This window comes from Coturnix japonica, chromosome 5 (genome assembly GCF_054131305.1).
Source record: "Coturnix japonica strain WE chromosome 5, WE-NBRP24, whole genome shotgun sequence".
NCBI classification, from domain to species: Eukaryota; Metazoa; Chordata; class Aves; order Galliformes; family Phasianidae; genus Coturnix; species Coturnix japonica.
In genome coordinates this window covers 55,779,523-55,799,431 of record NC_140667.1, presented here as the reverse complement: position 1 = coordinate 55,799,431, position 19,909 = coordinate 55,779,523, and the positions used below count along the sequence as shown (strand labels likewise).

Sequence of the window (19,909 nt, the reverse complement as noted above, 5' to 3'; positions counted from 1 at the left end):
AGCTGAGCAGAGCACACTGTTATTTGGGTGGATTTTTGTGCTTATTTTTTCCCTCAGCTGCTGGTTCTTGGTGGATTGTTAGTGCTGCATTCCGGGTGTTTTCCCCACAGGTTGTTTCTTTGTGTTCACAAGAACAAATATTCATCCTTGCAGATTGAGAATGCAAAGCATTCTCAGCAAGGTGCTTCGTTCTGTCCTGGAGAGGAGAAGGCTCTGGGGGAGACCCCATTGCGGCCTTCTGAGATTAAAAGGGAGATTAAAAGGAGAGAGATCAGCATTTTACGTGGGCAGATAGTGATAGGGCAACGGGTTTTACACTAAAGGAAGAGAGGTTGAGACTAGATGTCAGTGGAGGTTTTCACTGGGAGGATAGTGAGGAGCTGCCACAGCTGCCCAGGGAGGCTGAGGGTGCCCCATCCCTGGAGGTGTTTGAGGCCAGGTTGGATGGGCCCTGAGCAGTGTGATCTGGTACTTGATCCCGCGGCTGGGAACACTGCACACAGCAGTGGGGTTGGAACTTGATGATCCTCGAGGTCCCTTACCCAAGCCATTCTGTGATGTTATGAATTAGCATCAACGTGACAAGGAAACTTTGAGAGGAATAAAGATGCTTTATCTGTTGATTGGTATCAGTTTTGGAGAACCAGGAGATGATCTTACAAACACCATTCCCTTCTGTGTCCCTGTTTCCGTTTTGAGGGGGTTAGAAATATGTCGGCACGAAGCTCATGTGTAACAGCACCCTTACAGTTAAGGATTACTTGTTTGTCACAGCACTGAGGTACACAGGGAGAGTAACTCAGACTGAGCACCAGCTCCTTCCTCAGCCGTCTTGTGTTGCAGCCCCACACGTTTTTATGTTAATAACTGCCTCCTTCTCTCTGTTGACGTGCAGTTCTTCTGATCTGGGAGGTTTCACCATACATGTCAGTGAGCTGTTCTGTGTACAAGAAGGAGCTCGGTGCTCTCTGCAGCTGGTGAGCAGTGTGTGAGCTCTGTCTCCCCACCATGGGGCTCAGTGCTGGTGGCATCCCTGGGCTCTTCTACTTGAAGCTGACTTATTTGCAGAGCTGGTGCACAGTTCCCACTGGAACTGTTGGGGGTGGTAGGGTTGCCCCTTCCAAGGCAGCACACTTTGTTAAACACAAAGCTCTGCATCACACCTCGCAGCCTCGTGTCCTCGCATATCAGTTCTGTGCATGGCATGGCGTGGTTAGAGGTGCTGTGGCACACTGTGTGCTGGAGCTGGGAAGGTTCTTGTTCTGCCAAAACCTTTCTGTTCTTGGCAGTTTTAGTGCAGTGTGGGTAACTTCACCAGATGCCTTGTATACACCGGCAGTAAATCTGTCAGCTGTTTTAATTGCATTTAGCAAGCTAGAAAAAGTCATTGGTCCTGGCAAGAAATTCATCTAAACAAATGTAATGTAACATGTCAGTGTTTTGGAAAGGTTCGGGAGACCTAATCCAGGAGTATTATCTTTTCAATTAGAAATAAAGGTAGGGAGACCAGATAAAAGTAATCACTCTGAGTAGTGCTTGTTTCTGTATCTCTTCTAAGTAGGTTATGTTTACTGTTCCTGTTAGTTTTGAAGCTCCAGGTGCCTGGATCCCGCTGTCTTTTGTAATAGCCTTCCTTGGTTTGTTTTGCAGAAGATGATTAAATTGGACACTGAGCAAACAGTGCCAACGTGATTTTCTTGCATGTTATAAACCAGGTCAAGAGAGGAAACACAGAAATACAAGTAATTGGAAATTAAAGAACAAAAATGTTATGCAACAAAAGTAACAAAAATAAAAAGGAAATAACAGACCGGAGCAGAGATATTACGCTCATGTGGGCTTCAATTTTTAATTAAAGCATTAATTTCTTTTCTAAATAAATATTTTCATGGCAAGTTCTGAAGTTACAACTCTTCGGACTAAAACAAGTGCCATAAATTAATGCCCTGTGCGTTCAGGTTTCTGGGTGGCTGTGTGTGCACCTCAGTGCGCAGAGGACTTTGAGGCGCTGTAGCAGATCTAAAAAAGGACAAGGTTTATGAAGGGCTTGGAGAAAGTGGACTATGAGGGGAGGCTGAAGGAACTGGGGCTGTTTGGTCTGGGGAAAAGGAGGCTGAGGGGAGACCTGACTGCTCTCTGCCAACACCTGAAAGGTGCTCACAGCAGGAGCGGGGCTGGGATCTGCTCAGTGGTGACAGGACGAGGGGAAACAGCCTCAAGTTGTGCCAGGGTAAGTTTAGGTTGGGTATCAGGAAACACTTCTTTACAGAAGGGGCTGCTAAGCACTGGGATGGGCTGCACAGGGAGGTGGTTTTGTCACCATCCCTGGATGTGCTTAAAAACCATTTGCATGTAGTGCTCAGAGTGGAGGGCTGTTAGTGAGGGTTGGACGGTTGGGTTGTAGTTGGACTCGATGATCTTGAAGGTCTTTTCCAACCTGAGCAGTGCTGTGGTTCGATGCTGTCCCTGTAGGAAGGCCCAGGGCAGCCTGAGGTGCGCAGTGCTTGGAATTGAGGCTGTGTTTCTATTATTTCTCAGCAGCCTTTATCTGTCGTAATCCTCTTAGCTGCCGACTGCAGCGAGTTGTTTTTGAAGGAGCTGTGGGCCCGCAGCCAGCAGCGTGGAAATTCCCCAGCGCCGTGTTTTCTCACTTTAGCTTTTGCTTTCGCAATTTTCCCTTCGCCCCATCAAAGTTCCCTGCGTGCTTTTTGTTTTGTGGGGATTAGTGCTGCTGGAGTTGGTGGTGGCAATCATCGCCTCTCCCTTTCCTTGGGATTTACCGCTTGGTGCCATGCGGGCACCATCCACGGAGCAAGGAGCTGAAGCAGCACCAAGCTGTGCCAACAACCACGGCAGCAGAGAGCGGTTAAACTAACTGCTGCTGCTTGACAGCGTACGGATAGTGCGGCTTTTCATAATATTTGTGCAACTTAATGGGCTCTGAAAACCCAGCATGGCATGAAATGCATGCGGAGGGTGAATGGAGCGTTGTTACTTAGTGTTTAAACATGCATCGCAGTTTTTGTGATGTAGTGCTCTGAGGTGATTTGGGATCTGCTCGCCAACTGGGCTGATGGATTGTAAGTCATTCTGTAGAACAAATCTGATTACCCCAATTATTACAGAGTTAGTGCTCCCGCAAAGCTGAGTCTGTATAAATAAAGAAATAAAAAAAAAGTCCTGACCACAGAAGGCTGAAAAACAAAGGGGAAAAACAAGATTATGGTGAGTTAGTTCAGGTCAGCTCCCTCGGTTCAGCAATGTGGAAAGCAGGTGCTTGTGATGTGTAAAAATAAGTTGGCTGCTGGCTGATGGAAGCAGGGCAGCCTGTGTGCTGGGCCACGCTGCTCAACACACACCTCCACCCTGGGCTGTCTGTCTGCTGGGGCTGGTTTTGGGGGGGGCTGGTGTTGGCAGCAGGTGGGGGAGCTGCCATAGAGGGCACAGATCCTTAGGGAGCTGCTCTGTGGTAGTTCTGCTGCTTGGAGCCTGGAGGTGCTGGCTGTGCCTGGTACAGGAACAGGTTGTGTTGACATCAGTACCACCTGGTTCTGAAAAATTCAACAGTTCAAGTAAATGAAAGTACATGAGTGGCTTGAATCCTATTGCACAAGAGATGTACAATAAAGCTGTGAAAGAGGCCAAGCATCCTCATCCTCCACATGCCTTGTGCTGTGCTCTGTTTGCAGGTGCTAGAAGCGTTTGCCGGACGCCTGATCAAAATGGGAGTTTTATCCAGGCGGGACATCCCCAGCCTCACCAAGTACCAGGTCATCCTAGCGAGGGATCAGTACAGGAAAAACCCCTCCCCACAGAACATGGTAAGCGTCATCCTTCACTTCATGTTGTTCAAGTAGTAAATGAAAAGCAATACTTTAGAGTTTATGAGGTTTCTTGGTGTATTTAAAGTTAGATTTCCAATGTAACGTTCTGTTCTCAGCTGGAATAAAACACGCCTACATGTTCTGCAGTTCTTGATTCTATCATGGGAGAGTTAAAGAGGAGAAGCGCTTCTGTGAACCGGAATGGTTTGGGAAGCTGTGCTGTGGTTTGTGATGACCAAAGTTACACTTTCCCCTCAAAATGAGGTTACTGCACCTCACGGAGGGCCCAGGTCTGAAGGCTTTGGCAGGCAGACACTCGCTGTGTGCTGTGCCGTCCTTTGGCTCTGTTGTTCAGATGCTCATCTCATATTTGTTATATGAATGGCAGAGTGATTCCTGCTGGTTATCATCTCCCTGATTTAACGGTGAGTCGGTTTTATTTTCACAGGGGATGCAGCAAGGCATAATTGAGGGAGATTTTGCGCTTTGTATCAGTTTGTATCACGGTTACGAGCTGCTGCAGCAAATGGGAACGCGATCGTTATTCATCTACCTTTGTGGCATTATGGATGGATCGAAAGGTGAGCAGTCTCCAGAAGCGTCCTTCCTTTGTTCCCTTTGCTTCTCAATTAATTTACCTCCTCTGTCTTGCTAACTTTGTACAAATCAATTCATATAATGAGTGGGTTGCAAGTCTGGTAGGTGTTTGTTTTTCCCTTTGACCCTATGGGAATTGCATTAACCCAGTGCTACAGATAGAGTACATTTGGGGAAGCAAATGTGCACGTGTGGCAGTGATTTTGGAAAAAAAACAAATAAGGCACCAAGAGAGCACAAATTTAGTAAGTGGCAGCAATATCTCAGGAGGGACAAAGTGTTGAGCAACTTAAACCAAGAAATTGCCTGGTAAAGCATTTCCTCTAATATTGAGCTCCCCCCATAGCAAATGTATTTAAAATGTATGCATGATTCGGGCACCTTTGCAAGAAGATTACAAATGTGAGCACATCACACTAGAACTGGTGTCCCAGCTGTGCGGGATCTGTGCAGAGATGAAGCTGCAGCTGGTTTGGTACTGACAGCTCTGCTGGGGGGAGACATTTCCACCTGGCAGCATCAAAGTGCAGGTTGTGTCAGGGAGGGGCTGGTGTCAGCTGTGCACAGTGCTCTGTGGTCAGGCTCTGTGGTCCTTGCTTCGTTCTTGTTTGCATGTGTGTCATCTGGCCATTAACTTGGGATAGCTTAGACAGAGCACTGTGTCTGAACCAAATGTGTGCAGTGCATATCACATACGATGGGATGTCTGTACAATGTGTATTTATGGTATGGATGTGCTAATATATTTTCTTGTGAATTTTATACTTCTGGCCTTCTTACAATTGATTTCAGGTTGTTCTCTGATGATACAGAACTCTTATTAGTGCTGGAGGGCATCTCACGTGCTTCCTCCATTCTCGGTCCCCTTAAATTCATGTCTGCTGTTAAAAGGTGACAGAGGGAAAACATTTTTAGTACCTAATTTTTCTGTTCTGGATTTGGTAGATTTGCTTTCTGATTTGAGTAGAACAGAATTCTTTTCTGCACCGTCAGAAGGTCGTTCCAGAAACGTGTTGGTTCATTAGTTTGTGGTCTGTTAGTTTGAGCTTTCAGACTAGGTTTCTTTTATGTCAATTAGTTAAAGAGGCCGCAGAACTTCTGTATGGCTTCCCTTGTGCTGAGTGGTTGAGGTAGAAGTTTTCAGTCTGCCCAGGGACTACAGGCTTCCGTTCCTACAAACCATTTTCATCTTTCAGTTCTCCAGCAGCATCTTCCCTGAGGAAATAAATACTGGCTCTACACAATGTTGGTTGCATTTCCCAAACTAACTTGTGCTGCTTTGCACTTGAAAGGAGTCCACTGCTTTTGAGAAGTTCACCTGTTGGACTGCAAAGGTGAGGTTTGCTCTGGAGACTGAATGCTGAGGTGTTTTAACTTATTTACACAGGATTAACTCGCACAAAGAACGAACTTGGTCGCAATGAGGACTTCATGAGGCTGTACCAGCAGCTGGCAGACATGTTTTCAGACGTGTGTCAGACTTCAGCAAATGGAAATCCTCACAAGAGTAGATCAGGTCAGTATTTCCCCTTTTAGGGGCAGGATATTGACTTTCTGTTTGAAAGAAACCCTGAGTGTTTCTGCACAGTTTGTGGGTGCAGGAAGCTCTGCATTCTGATACACCTGGCTATGGCGTTCTTTATTTGAGATCACTTTCCCCAGACTCCTCCTGGTGTTTCCCATCTCTTGGTGGGTTTAACTAATGAGTTCCGTGTTTGAAGTTTTTAATTTCATTTAAAATAAAAGGTTAATATATTGGTATTTGACTGTATGCCTCTTGGAGTGTGACTGTGACACAACAACAGCTTTAAGGAACTGGATTTAACAAACACGTTTCTGTAAGTAGTTCAGTACAGTTTTTGTTCAGGTGAATGCAGTGAGTGTAGGCATCATGCGTCTGTGTGCCTGATACTGGAGAACTGCAACAGGACGGAATGAACTTCACTGAACCTTTATAGTTGTGGCAGTTTCATTTCTATCTCTAATTGCTTCATGTCTTTTTTTTTCAGTGTCTGAAAGTAAAAAGGAGTTTATTTACAGTCATCCGAAATTAAAGAAATTGGAGGAAATAGTGATAGAGCACTTTGAGTCCCGGAGGAAGGGCGGTTCTGGTAAGTACTGACAGCTCAAAGGAAAAGGAGTGAACGGTTGAAGGTGTTGACAGTGAACAGAAGAGCTGCTGATTGCATTTGCTTGGGTATTTCTTGTAGGCAGGGTGTGCTGGTGGATACTGTGCTAAATAAATGAATTGGCTGCAGTACTGTGCTCTAGATTGTGTTTCAATGTGAATTACCTGGTCTGTTGATGGATATTCATGAGAAATTTGATGAACTCAAATAGAGTATTGAAATGTGGTTAAAGTTCTTGAAGAGAGACAGCTTTGACTGTGACACAGTAGGAAAGATGCTGCTGTTGTCCTACTGCTGACACTGTGCTCTAGGAGGTACCCGTATGTGTTTCAAAATAAAGTATTAAAAAGTGCAGTGTCTAGAAGACACGTTTTGTCTCTGTGTAGCATTAAGAATATTGTTTTGGTTAAAGGTGCCTTGCTAAGAAACCCAATACAGGTGCATGTCTTTTTACCTTTGCTTTGAAGTAATGGTTATCTTTGCCATTGAGCTGGGAGATACAATGGATTGTGATGGCAGAACATTCGGAAGCTACAGAATGGGGGAGCAAGGGAAGGTTCTGAACCTTTCTACTGTCGTGGGGTTCTTCTGCAGTAGAGGCAGATGTGACTTGGGGCAGTAAGTCACAGCCAGCTGTTACACATCCCTTGCACTGCACCATGCTGGTCTAGTGCTGCTCTGCTGTTCACTGCTCTGCTGTTCACTGCTGTGCCCAGCTTACTTTGCTCTGGACTCTTCAGTGAAACACTCTTCTGTCTTTTTTTAATTAGAAGATCAAACCAGGTCCGGGAGCCCATCCGTGAGCACCAGGGTGATGATCTTCTCTTCGTTTCGGGATAGCGTGCAGGAAATTGCAGAAATGCTGTCCCGGTTCAGCCCAGTTGTCAGAGTGATGACTTTTGTTGGGCACTCCACGGGAAAGAGCACGAAGGGCTTCACCCAGAAGGAGCAGCTTGAGGTAAACAGCTGAAAAGGAATATTGATTGTATAAATATGATTAATATGGATTGTGTAGTGGTGACTGAGACTTCAAGTATCATTGATACATTCCTAGGTGGTTCAGTTGCTTCCAGATTATCCAAAACTACACTCAATCAACAGAATGTAAATGGCTGTTTACAAGGTGGGCAGTGATAAGACAAGGGGGAATGGTTTGGAACTGAGACAAGGGAGGTTGAGGTTGGATGTTAGGAGGAAGTTTTTCCCCCAGAGGGTGGTGACGCACTGGCACAGGTTGCCCAAGGAGGCTGTGGATGCCCCATCCCTGCAGGCATTCAAGGCCAGGCTGGATGTGGCTCTGGGCAGCCTGGGCTGCTGGTTGGTGACCCTGCACACAGCAGGGGGTTGGGGCTGGATGAGCACTGTGGGTCTTTGCAACCCAGGCCATTCTGTGATTCTATAATTAAACATAAATACTTGCTTGCTCTGGGGATTTTTTCCCTCCTAGATATGGAAATAAGATAAATCCTTAAGTTTTGATGTAGCAGAGTTTAAAAAGAAATAATTGTAAAGCTGGGAAGATCAATTTTGGAAAAATACAGTGGTTGCAGTCATAGTAAGGTGTTCTTATACCCTTTGTTTTAGAACTGAAGGACAGCACTGACAGTATTAGAGTGTGGTGTCTGATCACAGTGAAGGAATCGACACATTTGCAAAGACTGACTGAGTTTTGTAGTTTAAAATATGAATTTCTTTCTAGTTAAAAATCTGGCTAAACAGAGAAGAAGTTTGTACTGGGGGCTTTCAGGCTAATCCGTTAAATCCATTCTTTTCTTCAGGTGGTAAAACGCTTTCGTGAGGGTGGCTACAACACCCTGGTGTCGACATGTGTCGGAGAAGAAGGTTTGGACATTGGGGAAGTCGATCTCATCGTCTGCTTTGATGCCCAGAAGAGCCCAATCCGGCTGGTGCAGCGCATGGGCCGCACGGGGCGGCAGCGGCAGGGCCGGGTCGTCGTCATCCTTGCTGAGGGGCGCGAGGAGCGGGTGGGTGTGAGCCTCCATCACTGCGAGACATGAGGGGCCTTGGGGTTGAAATGCAGTGCTTGTCTTAGAAGCTGGGGTACATGGGAGTGCTCTCAGCAATGTCTTGTTTGACCGTGCTGGCAGCTATCGTAGCCTACAGTGTATGTCAGAAAATGTGTGTGCTTTCTTGGTGCTAAGAACTTCGACCTTCATTTTGGATATTAGGACAAATATGTCATCTATAAGAGTGGCAATGCTCTGAGGCATGTTGTCCAGTGGGTGCTGGGTTCACCATCCCTGGAGGTGTCCAGAGCCGTGGGGTTGTGGCACTGAGGGACGTGGGCACTGGGCATGGTGGGGTGGGCTGTGGTTGGGTGAGGGGATTTTGGAGCTGTTCCCCAACGTTAATGATTGTGTGATTCTAAGCCTTTGTTGTGAAAAGTGCTTAGTTTGTAAATGATGAACTGGGATGCAGAAAGCACAGGGTGTTTTTTTTGCCAAGGTTACAGAACAGACCATGGAGGAGATGGGAATGCAATGCTGAGAGCTGGGGCTGGAAGTGCCTCGCTCTGAGCTGCTGACGCACCGTGCTCTCAGAGCAGTGCTTAGTGGCAGCAGCTTGCGTATGAGGTCTGAAGAGATCAGCTTAAGTGGAAATCTACTTTTGCTAAATTCCTGAATCTCAGCACTCAACTCTGAGCACAATTAATCTCCTCTGAGTGCTGGCTGCCCCTTGGGAAACAAATGTACCGGGGAGAGCTAAGCTGGGAGCTGGGAACTGATCTTCAGCTGTACCAGTGGGCTGAGCAGGGTCAGCCCACAGCTGTACGACTGCAAGCTTAGGACCCAAGATGACACAGTAGTGCTTAGGTGAGAGGAAGCCTGGCAGTCCCTGGGACTCTCTTTGGTTGGGTTGGTTGCAGCGTAATATGAAGCTGCATTTTCACGTTTTCATCTTGCAACATCATCTTGAATGCTGGGCGTTTGTAGGCTCTATCACTGTTCGGGCTGAAAATGGATTTTGTTGGGTTTGGTTTTGTTTACTTGCTAGGCTGGTTCTCAGTTGGGTTGGGTTTCATGACTGTAAGCTTTGAGACCTGTGTAAGCTAATTGCAAACCCCAAGTTTCAGAGTCTTACTAATATTTGATTTATTCCTATCAACGTTGTGCCTCTGATTTAAATTTGTAGGTAGCTGGAATTTAACTGGTCAAAAGAACCCTGTCTGGGGGGGAAAAAAGCTTATTTGAAGGGAAGAGAATTTAAAATGGAGGTGAATGGTATTTGTAAAGAGATGTTTTCTTATGCTGCTTATGAAGACTGAAGGTTCCACTCTAATGGGATATTGAGATAGTCCCTTACATTCCTTGATGCTTTCTTTAAGCAGTTGCATTTCTATGGAGTTCTGTGTTATTCAAAAATCTCATTCCAATTTCGTTCCATAAAATGACTTTTCTAACCTGTGCTGGGATCCCAGCATGTAACAGTGTCTGTGGGCAGTTTAATGGAGCTCGCCATTAATGCCTTCCAGCTTTATTCAGGGAGCATCTCCTGTGTCCATCCCTTGGAGCCCTGGTTTCCAACTTCAGCTGTCACAAGGACGTTGCTCTGTGTGTTAGGGCACAAGGTGTGCTGTGGGGACTGGATTCATGCCTCAGTTTCTCCGTTCTCATCTTGGTTTCTCTGTTGCACAATGAAAGGAAGTGTAATAAAAGGACTTGAAGCACGTATGATATTAACTAGTAACTTTATACCTTAATTTGCTTGACCTCCTTTCATTCTGATGTAATCCAATTTACATCATCCCTGTATCTATTGCAGATTGCAGATTCCTCCAGGCAAGGGCTGTGTTTCTTGCAAGCGTTGTGCCTGCTTCTGCCTGACTGATAGAATGTGAAAAGCTGCGTGTTGTGTTTCTATTTGGTCTTATTTGCATTAAGGAGTTTTAGGGCACGTCTGCAATTTAAAGGACAGTCCCTGTTCTTTGGTACCTCTTAGGCTTTTTACTCCGTTTGCTTTGCATGTCCTGCATAGGCACAAAGAGATGATGTCCTTGTGTGCAACCTGCTGTGGCAGGGGGCTGGGACAGGTGATCTGCAGAGCCCTTCCAACCCCTGCTATTCAGTGGAAGATCCCACAGACACTCAGGTGTTGTTTTGCTTTTGATCAAGCCCTGTTCATTTCAGCAGCATGAGACTTTTCCTTTCTCTTGCAGACTTACAACCAAAGCCAGTCCAACAAAAGGAGCATCCAGAAAGCTATTTCAGGAAACAAAATGCTTCACTTTTACCAGCACAGCCCGCGGATGATTCCAGAAGGCATAAATCCAGAGTTGCACCGAATGTTTATTACTGCTGAAAAATACGAACCAACCGATTCAAGAAAGCTTTCCAGAGGGAGACCTAGTTCTCTCCACCATAAATCTGCTCTCTTCTCCTCTGTCACTGGTAAGAGGATTATGTTGTTTTCTGTAAGCACTCTGCAAGCTGCTATATCATGTTGTTATCTTACAGCGTATCAAAAGTGCCTGCTCACACAAGTTTGGGTCTCTAGCAGAAGTGCCCTTCTGGCAGCTGTCACCTTTCAGCTGCGTTATTCTGCTCTGACGCTGCCTTCTTTTCCTTTGACATCCTCACATCACAGCTCTGTCTTTAAATGTCTGTCCTTCAGGTCAGACCTTTGTTTCATCCTTCTCCATAGAGCTCTTTTGGAGAAAGATAAGTTTTAAAAAGGGAAATGTTCGCTGACAGGGAAAAAGATTATAGGGTAGGATGAAAAAGCCAAATGTTACAAATACTTGGAAATCATTCACAATCTCTTTTATTAAGTGCTTTTGGTATTTTCAAGACCAGCAGCAAATGCTTTGAAGGAAGAAGCTCCTGAAAGGTTTGAGAAGCTTTAAATTCTTGGATATATATATGTGTGTGTATATATATATATATATATATATATATGGAATATATTATATATAGAATCAATATCCAAGTAGTTAGACTTAAAGGTTAGTGGTTTTTAAGCTCTTCTGAATGCAGAATTTCTTATTATCAAGAAGCCTGAGCACAGATATGGGGAAGCAAGCTACAAAATCATGCAGAAATTATCACTTTCCTCTTTGGCTGCAGAACAGTTCCCATTTCAGCATCTTTTTTGGGACAAATGTGAAGGAGAAGGATTAGGATCAGTAAATCAGTCTGTACATACCATCCTCAGCATAACCTGTCTGTGGGTCTGTCTGTGCTGCAGACATGGCCATGGCACAGCTCTGATGCTCCTCCTGATCACTTTTTTCCATGCCTCTGTAAGACGTGCTTATCTGGGCTTTGCACACGACCCAGGCAGCACCCAGTAAGGAAAAGCAGCGGTGGCATAAAAAGATACAACTTGTAAGAACAAAGAGCAGAGCAGAATGTGGAATTAATCATTGTAGAAAATCTGTCCGTCTGTTCTAGAAAATAGGACCAAGAGGCACAAGGTGCACAGAGCAGATAATTGGCTGAGCCTGTTTCCTGCTGAGGGAATAGCACTGGGCAGGCTGCAACAATTACCAGGTTCCTTTTGTGCAAAGTAGGTTAGCAGCAGCCACAACTGAAGTACTTGGTGTGGGCGGCGAGCTGTCCCTGGCTGAGGATGGATGGCATTGACTGCCTGTCTTGCAAACAAGTGCTACAAGCGTGTAAATTACTGATTCTTTCTTCATATTGAGCACCAGCTTTGTGTTCCGGTCCCCTTCATTACTGCGTGAAGCACTGCCTGCTGCCAATTTAAACAATATTCAAGGCAAATCTCAAAGCAAAGAGAATGTTCTTCAATTTGTACATTTTCCCATTCTCATCCAAGTTCTCCCTTCCACGCTGGAAAGCTGAAGGTGGAAGAACAAGCTGCGTATGTTCTCATTTATCCTTCCTTGCTCTTGATCCTTCACTTGTTCTTGGGGTTCATCTGGTGTTCAGATTTGTCTGTGGCAAACCTTCAGTCTGCTCCATGTTCCTTCCCTGTATGACAGCAATTACACCTTATAGGAGAAGACAACTGAATTCCAGCTCTTGCTTTCCTGCCTTAGCCTGAGATGTTCAGGTGTTCAGGTCAGACGCTGGGCATTTCTCCATGCTGTATGGAATTGTTTCTGGAGAAGAGCTGAGCAGCCTGTAAGTCAGGCATTAATCTTTGCTCTCTGCAAGCCGAGGGGATTCTCTTCCATTCTCCTCTCTCACAGAGACCTGTTGTGTTTTGTTAGGTACAGAGTACATTGTATTGCCTGAAAGTTTGTTCTGATAGGAACAGAAACGCAATAACTCGATTACTGGGCACAGAGCTTTGGAAAGTAGCTGTTACTGAATGTTGCAAGCTATTGGAGGCCTTCATGCCTATGTAACCTTGGACAGTAGGATCCCTGTGCGTTGCTTTGGCAGATGGTATCACAGGATCCTCATGCTTTGTCAGAACGAGTTGTCCTCTGGATCTGTAACAGGAAAACTGAAGTCATCTGTTGTTCCCATTGTTTCCTTTAATGTGTCTGGATGGCATGTTCATCACCTGAACTTCTACAGAAGGTTCTGCTGCACTGTTTTGATAACTGTCTTCAAGAGCAGCCAGAACTGTCCCAAATCGGATCTGTTTGCCTGAGGTTTTTGCTGATGTCTGCTGTTTCCCATCTAGCAACTTGCTGTTTGTAGTGTCTCCTTGGTTCCAGGCAGCTCTCTTACTTCTTGAAGACATGTTTGAAGCAAGGCAGTGGAAGTCCCTCTGGGCTGGCCGAGGGCATTAGGCTCCAGATGGGACTCTTCCTGGCCTCTCCTTTATTCCTTTCCCAGGCAGGGATGTCCAGAGCTCCACACTGATTCAAAAGACTGACATACTGTCTTGATGTGTGGGTGCTGGGTAGTTACTGCTCAAGCAAACCTAACACTTAGCTGTTCTTATAAATAACAGGAGCTGTGAGACAGGCTCTTCTGATAAGTGTTTCTTGATTTCTGTTTCCTACGTTTTGTCTCTATTCCTCCCTGAATTGGGTCTCTGAACATCTCCTAGGCTTGGGTCAAAAATATTCTGGCAGCAATAATAATCTTCTGGGGTTGTTTGTTTAGTTTTTTAACCCTGCACCAGGGCCTTGTCTTCAGTCAGCTGCAACACAAGCACTAACTTGGCTTTCACCTGGCACTGATGCTCACAGATGCCCCATACTTCCCAGTTGGTGTTATGAGTGTGTACACAACTACAAGCCCTTTGCTTCTTCCTGGGAGATTTTCATAATACTTTTGTTTCTGTTCTCTTGCTCATCTACATGCCCTGAATGGTTTAAAGCAGAAAAGAGATCCACTTGAGAAATGACTAACAAATATTTTTGTCATAACAAGTAATGTTACTTTCCAGTATTCCAAGAGTAACTCACACAAACAAGGTACAGCACTTTCCCCACAGCTTAATTGCAGTTTGTCCCTGCAATTACATTTAGAAATCACGGAGAATTACATTTACCAATTCAAGCCAGATGCTTTCCCTGTTTGCTATACAGACTTCGAGGCCAGTTGGTGTTTGAATGAATGTCTCTCTACTTGTATCTGTCAGTGTTACTTTATAGGAGGCCTTTCCCAAAACAATCCATGGATGGGGCCATAATTACAACACATACAAATGTCTGTTTTGATGCTTTGTTTCTGACAGCAGATTCTCTGTATTTGATTTTGCTCATGGCAAAAAGGAGGGATCTTCTTTTGACTGGTGCTATACAGAGTGTTTTCTTTTTCCTTCTATGTATTGCTTTCCTTACAGCATTTTCTCCCCTTTCAGATCCAAAGGAAATGCACTGCCATGGGAACTGGTCTCTGTCACCTGGGGAATTTGAAATATGGGACAGGCTGTACAGACTTAAAGAAAGTGATGGAGTGAAGGAGCCAATACTGCCTCGCACTCGCTTTGAGACCTTAGAGAACCTGGATGAAACATCAGTGAGTTCAACCTCTGTGTAATGCTTTTTTGACGCTTGGCCTAACAGAAGCACTGAGTAACAAAGAGTCCGAAGGATGCCTGTCTTAAAAATGCAATGTGGGGAATTTCTTTTAGGTTTTTGAAGATAAGAATTTAGGAATTAGATGTTTGAAATGAGCCTATTAAAAACAGGGGGAAAAAGTCACCCAGTATCCAGAAAGTTCCCTTCTGCTTCAAAGACATTCTAGCAGGATGCATTGTACGACAGGTTTTCATTCCCATGTTTATATAACGGTGCGACTGTTACTGATGGAAGATTGAAGTTGTACAAGCTGTCTTTCATTCAGGCAAGAGAACAGGAATTACTGTGTCATTTCCCTGCTGAAAGCAGCCTGTACATTGTGAGCAGCTCTGGCAACACAAAGCCTGGGACTTTTTAATTTCCCACACCAGACTTCAGCATTTGTGATAATATTTGGATTGTTTCCTGTGTTGTTTGCAGTAGTTATTGTCCTTGACAGAGAAGGAGGCACTGGATTTGCTAAACAATCTCTTGACTAAAATCTCCTTGTTGATCTTAAACTGCAGAAACCTGAAGAGGAGGCGGCTCATAAACTGTCCTTGTCTGAGTGGAGTATTTGGCAGAATCGTCCTTTTCCTACAAGTATGGTTGAGCACTCTGAGCGCTGCTACCACTTTATCAGTGTTATGGAAATGATAGAAGTGATGAGACAAGAACAGGTAAGGTGTTTACATTCAAAAACATGCACGTCTATGTAATACACAGTGAGGATACTTGAATAATGAGCTCTCATTCTGCGTGGTCACCAAAAAGGTCACCTGGAGTGCCAGCAATGCTAGCACTAATGCAGGATGTAATGGGAATTGGAAAGAGCTTTGTAACATCACAGAATCATAGAATAGTTAAAGCTAAAGATCCCTCTGGTCTCACCTTGCCCCAGCAGAGTCACCCAGAGCTCTGCACAGGGCACAGCCAGAGGCCACATCTCCAAAGGGAGACCTGCTGTGCCAGCTTGCTGTCACCTGCACAGCGCTGAAATACCTCCTGATATTCAGAGGGAGCATATTGTGCTCCAGGCTGTGCCCATCGCCTCTTTTCCTGGCACTGGGCACCACTGACAAGAGCCTGGCTGTAGCTATGTATGGGCACTGAGGAGACCCCCTGAGCCTCCTCTGCTTCAGGCTGAAGTAAATCATGTTTGTACATTAAACGCATCACATAAAAGTGATTTCCATGTTTTAAGACAAGTGTGTTTTGAGGCTTTTTGTTTTCTGTAAAAGCTTCAATTAAAAACCTAAGAATTAAAGGATAAGAGGAGAGTAGTCAACAAATGTAGATGAAAACCATTTGGGAGATGACAGTTTTGTTTGTTAACTTTTATATATAGCCTGTATCTCTGTGTATAATGAAAGGCACATATGTACACAACAGTGCTTGTAGATGGAGAGTACCTGAAGTTTTCAGTTGTTCATTATGTTATTTTTTTCTTCCATATTCTTTACTCATATTGCTTTTTACTGTGTTGAAGTTTTCTAGGTCATCAGAAGCTGTTGCTAAGCTGCTGGAGTTTACTGAATTACTAATCTAATCAAGGAAGAGAATAGAGACATTGTAGTTGTGCTCTTTGCTAGGAAAGTATATTAATGGCAAGTTGTAAATAGATTTTTAGAGCTAAGATAAGCTTCTCCATCACAGAACAATGGCAGTCTTAATTTCTTTTAGGGTCTGTGCTCCTAAGTTTGGGTTAAGAACACACTGTGCGAGAGAGACAACTTCAGGGTACAGAGAGAGCTGAAGGAAGTCCAGAGATAAATCACTGGTGATAAGCCCTGTGCACCTTTCTGCTTCTGTACTGCTTAACTCTGGGAAGATTGTGAGGTTTTAAATCATGCCCTTCTGCTGGATTTGATTCAAACCTTGTTTAGAGTCCTGTTCTGTTTCACAGTGGGACCCTGTGCTTGCTGAAGGCATGGAGACCGGGCTGCACTCAGTGCCTGCTGTGTTGGTGTGCTGTGCCAGGGCAGTGCAGCTGCAGCTACGTGGTGTGTGCTCAGTGTAAGCACACAGATGGGTTACTCTGAATTCCAGCTCTATTTTCTAGACGACTTTGGAGCTGAGCATTCTTGGCTAAGGCTGTTTCTGCAGCAGGTGGTGATTTTCACTCCTTGCTTTGGTATGTGAGCGTGTTTTGGAATTGTAGGCCATGCTTTTGTTGGGTGGTGGGGATGGATAAAGGGATGTCACAGCTCTGGGAAGTTAAACTTGAACAGAAGCTCAGCCTGTAAGAAAATCTACCTCCGATGTTGGTCTGGTCTGATGGTGAGTGGGTGGAAGCCATAACGTTCTAGCAGAGCTTCAGGAGCTTTTGCAGGCTCTGCAGTTACAGTGCACCCATGTTCATACCATAAATATTCCATAGCCAAATATATCGTTGCTAATCTGTCTGACGTTAACTTGCAGTTCTTAATAGCCGAGGGATAACGCCGAGTACAGTCAGAGCTGCTTCCTTAAATAGCTGTGACGGAGCTTCAAGCCACAGTTCTATACGTTATTTTCTTACTTGGGGTGAAAATACAAAACCAGGCGAAGCGTTGTTTCCCCTGAATAACAAATGTTCTGCGAGTTTCTAATGGACATAATTATTTCTTGGGAAGGATCTCGTTCAGAGATCAGTAACAGCTTCATACGAGCCAGCCCTGGGGTATGGAGATGTTTATGGGACTAAACGCAGCCCAGACTGTATCAGCACTGAGAGTTTTCTTTTCCTTGTACTCATCCAATTAATGCTTCCAAGAAGCCTCCAATGCCGCCGTGTTTTACATTACCTTTAAAAAGATTCAGAGACTTACATATTTTTAAATGAAAGAAGTGAAAATGTGTGAAATAATTATGATTGTGTTACAGTCATATGCTTTTAATAGTGTAGTGGAAGAGTAGGCGCATTGGAGAGGGGATGAAGAATGGTTTCCAAATAAGAGCCCTGCAACATACCCATCCCTGCAGAAAAGCCTTTAATACCTGCCTGCCTTTATTACTGCAGCAACAAGGCAGATGGACCTGGATTTTCTATCGACTACAAGCAGGGATTGTCCTGTAACATGGGAACAAATGGAGCTGTCCTCATGCAAAATAATAATAGCTTTTCAGCATTTTTGGGAATTAAGCTGTACCTCTGGACATGGTCAGGGCAAAGTAATCACTTCTGCTGGGATGTCATCTGCCCCAGTTCCCGAGGAGATGCAGCAGGAATCTGATGTGCAAAAGCATTCTTATTTTCTGGGGGCAGACAATTGTTAATGACTCTTGGACAGTCCTAATGCTGTCAAATGCTGGAGTACCACTGCCAGGATCCATTTCCCACTGAGGGCTGAACTTGGAAGTTTCGGTCTGAACAAAGACTCTCCTTAGAAAGAGAAGAGAAAGACCAAAGTCTCCTGTTTGAAGGATTCTTTCTTTCTCCCTCGGGTTCTCTCTGGTACCAAACACCTCGAGAGATGGCATTTAGGGGATGAGGTCAGAACTGCCACTAAAATCCTGTAATAGCTGGGCTCCAAACCTGGCTTGGACTGCAGTGAGCAGATAAAACAAATACTTTCTCTTGGGGTTCTCAACAAGATGCATGCAGAAGTGTCCCTGCTCATTCACTGCAGAGAAACAAGCAGGAAAAGCAGTGCTTCATGGTGTGAGTGGGAAGGAGCTTTGCTTTGTCCTTAGGCAGTGAGGCTGCCAGGCAGAACTAGAGAGACCCAAAATCTCGGCTCCCCAATTAAAACAGTTTATTTGTGCCATATCAATCCTTCTGATCTTACTGCCAGATAATTTTGAGCTCAAACTATAATTAAGACCTTGTTTAGATGGTTCCAACCTTTAATTGCAGGTGCTTTGTGTTGAACGCTCCTATGGGGTTTTATGCTCACAGTGAGAACAGGAAAGTGATTAGGCAAAAGATTTTGGGGTGTCAGCCATGTGAAAGGGCAATGAACGGGGCTGGGAACTGTGTGGCACCTGGAAGGGTTTGGCTGTGCTGATTTGAGGTGATGTCCCTGCTGTGCTCACTGCTGACTCCTTGATCCTGTACAGTGCTGCATGGAAGTCTTGGCCAGAGTCAGGCATATCAGCCAGAAGGACTTTTTTCCAACTAATTTAAGCATTCTCAGTTTTCTAGATATCATGTCGTACCATAGGGAAACCAAGGAACATGTAAAACATGCGATAGAGGGTTGGCAGCCTTAAACCTGCAGGCAAGAGCAGCTTTGTGTGCATTCCATCTCGCGATATCCATAACACCATTGCATGCCTCTGCCTGCTGTTTCCCAGCTTCTGTTGTTAATGTTTGCACTCCTGTTGTCCCTCCCTCTGTCAGTGTGGGACTGGAGCACATCCCAGAGCCCTTGGTGTGTAGGTTCTGGCTGCTGTTGGTTTGTGCTGTTTGGTTCCATTGTGTGATTTGATCAGATTCTGGGAGGGAGCTGCAGTGGAATTCTGCATTTAGGTCTGTGCATTTAAGTAGCTGCGTGCTCTTCCCTAAGCTAGAGGATATGTAGGTAAATAACTGGTTGGTCGTTCCTTAAGCTGATACAGAAGACTGATGTGGCAAAGCTCTTCTCCACTAATCGTTCCCAGGGTGTCAGTCCTCTGGTGCCTCTTGTAGGCGCTCCTCTACGCCAGACATCACTGAAGGTGCTATCCATATATTGAGGGGTATGGAAATACAGGAGCAAGTTTCTCTCTGTGTTTCTGTAGAAATTAAATAGTGGTGTTCAGGTCATTGTGGAGTCACGGATTGGTTAAGGCTGGAGAGGAGCACTGCGATCACCAAGTCCAACCATAGAGCTGTCACCACCGTGCCCACTGAGCCATGGCTCCCTGTGTGTTCTACCCCACCTGGTGCAGGGACATCCCGGGCTGAGAAAGGGCAAATGTCAGCTGTAATAACCTGTGATGTCAAATAACGGGGCAGTCTGCACTACCATCACACGCCTCTAATGCAACTAGCTGCCACTTCTGTACTGAAAGTCTTGTGAAAGAAGCAGATGCTAAACCTTAGGTTTGTTTGTTTTCTGACACTTTGTTGTTCTGGAATATCTGCTCTGCCTCTTTGATGACACCTACTGATGGCTGTTAGGCTGCAGAAGCCTGATTTTACTAATAAGTCTTTTAAAGTGTGTTCTTGGTGCACAGCCTGATGCTCTAACAGAGCTATGTGCCAGTAATGTTAGTATAAGCAGATAAGCAGCTGCCAATGAAGAGGAGCAGGTGGTGCCCTGTAAGGAATTCCCAGCTGCTCTGATTAGCCGGGGCTGGAGCTGTGGGACGTGGCAGTGACTTGGTGTGAGGATGTGTTTGTGGGGACAGTAAGAGGGAGCTGGTGGAGGATTGGTTCCAAAGGAGCTGCCTGAAAGCATGGCAGTGTTGGAACTGCTAGATCCATTGGTAATTGTTGTCAGCAA

The 19,909-nt window shown here is 45.1% G+C and overlaps 1 protein-coding gene across 5 annotated transcripts in view; it reads left to right on the top strand.

Annotated features, from left to right (window-relative positions):
- Positions 1-19,909, top strand: part of FANCM (FA complementation group M) — a 47,700-nt gene that overhangs the window by 14,368 nt on the left and 13,423 nt on the right. For 4 of the 5 annotated variants that reach the window (XR_014946203.1, XR_014946204.1, XM_015865898.3 and 1 more), the window contains exons 5-13: positions 3,690-3,821; positions 4,273-4,405; positions 5,809-5,937; positions 6,431-6,532; positions 7,321-7,508; positions 8,329-8,535; positions 10,728-10,959; positions 14,300-14,457; positions 15,026-15,178. Coding sequence is in view for 2 of the 5 variants with exons in the window: in XM_015865898.3 (XP_015721384.2) it covers positions 3,690-3,821; positions 4,273-4,405; positions 5,809-5,937; positions 6,431-6,532; positions 7,321-7,508; positions 8,329-8,535; positions 10,728-10,959; positions 14,300-14,457; positions 15,026-15,178 (1,434 nt within the window). In the remaining 3 variants the exon portion in view is untranslated. Of the gene's footprint in view, positions 1-3,689; positions 3,822-4,272; positions 4,406-5,808; positions 5,938-6,430; positions 6,533-7,320; positions 7,509-8,328; positions 8,536-10,727; positions 10,960-14,299; positions 14,458-15,025; positions 15,179-16,500; positions 16,633-19,909 lie in introns of those variants that run through there. The other variant, XM_085547873.1, reaches the window with a different exon arrangement.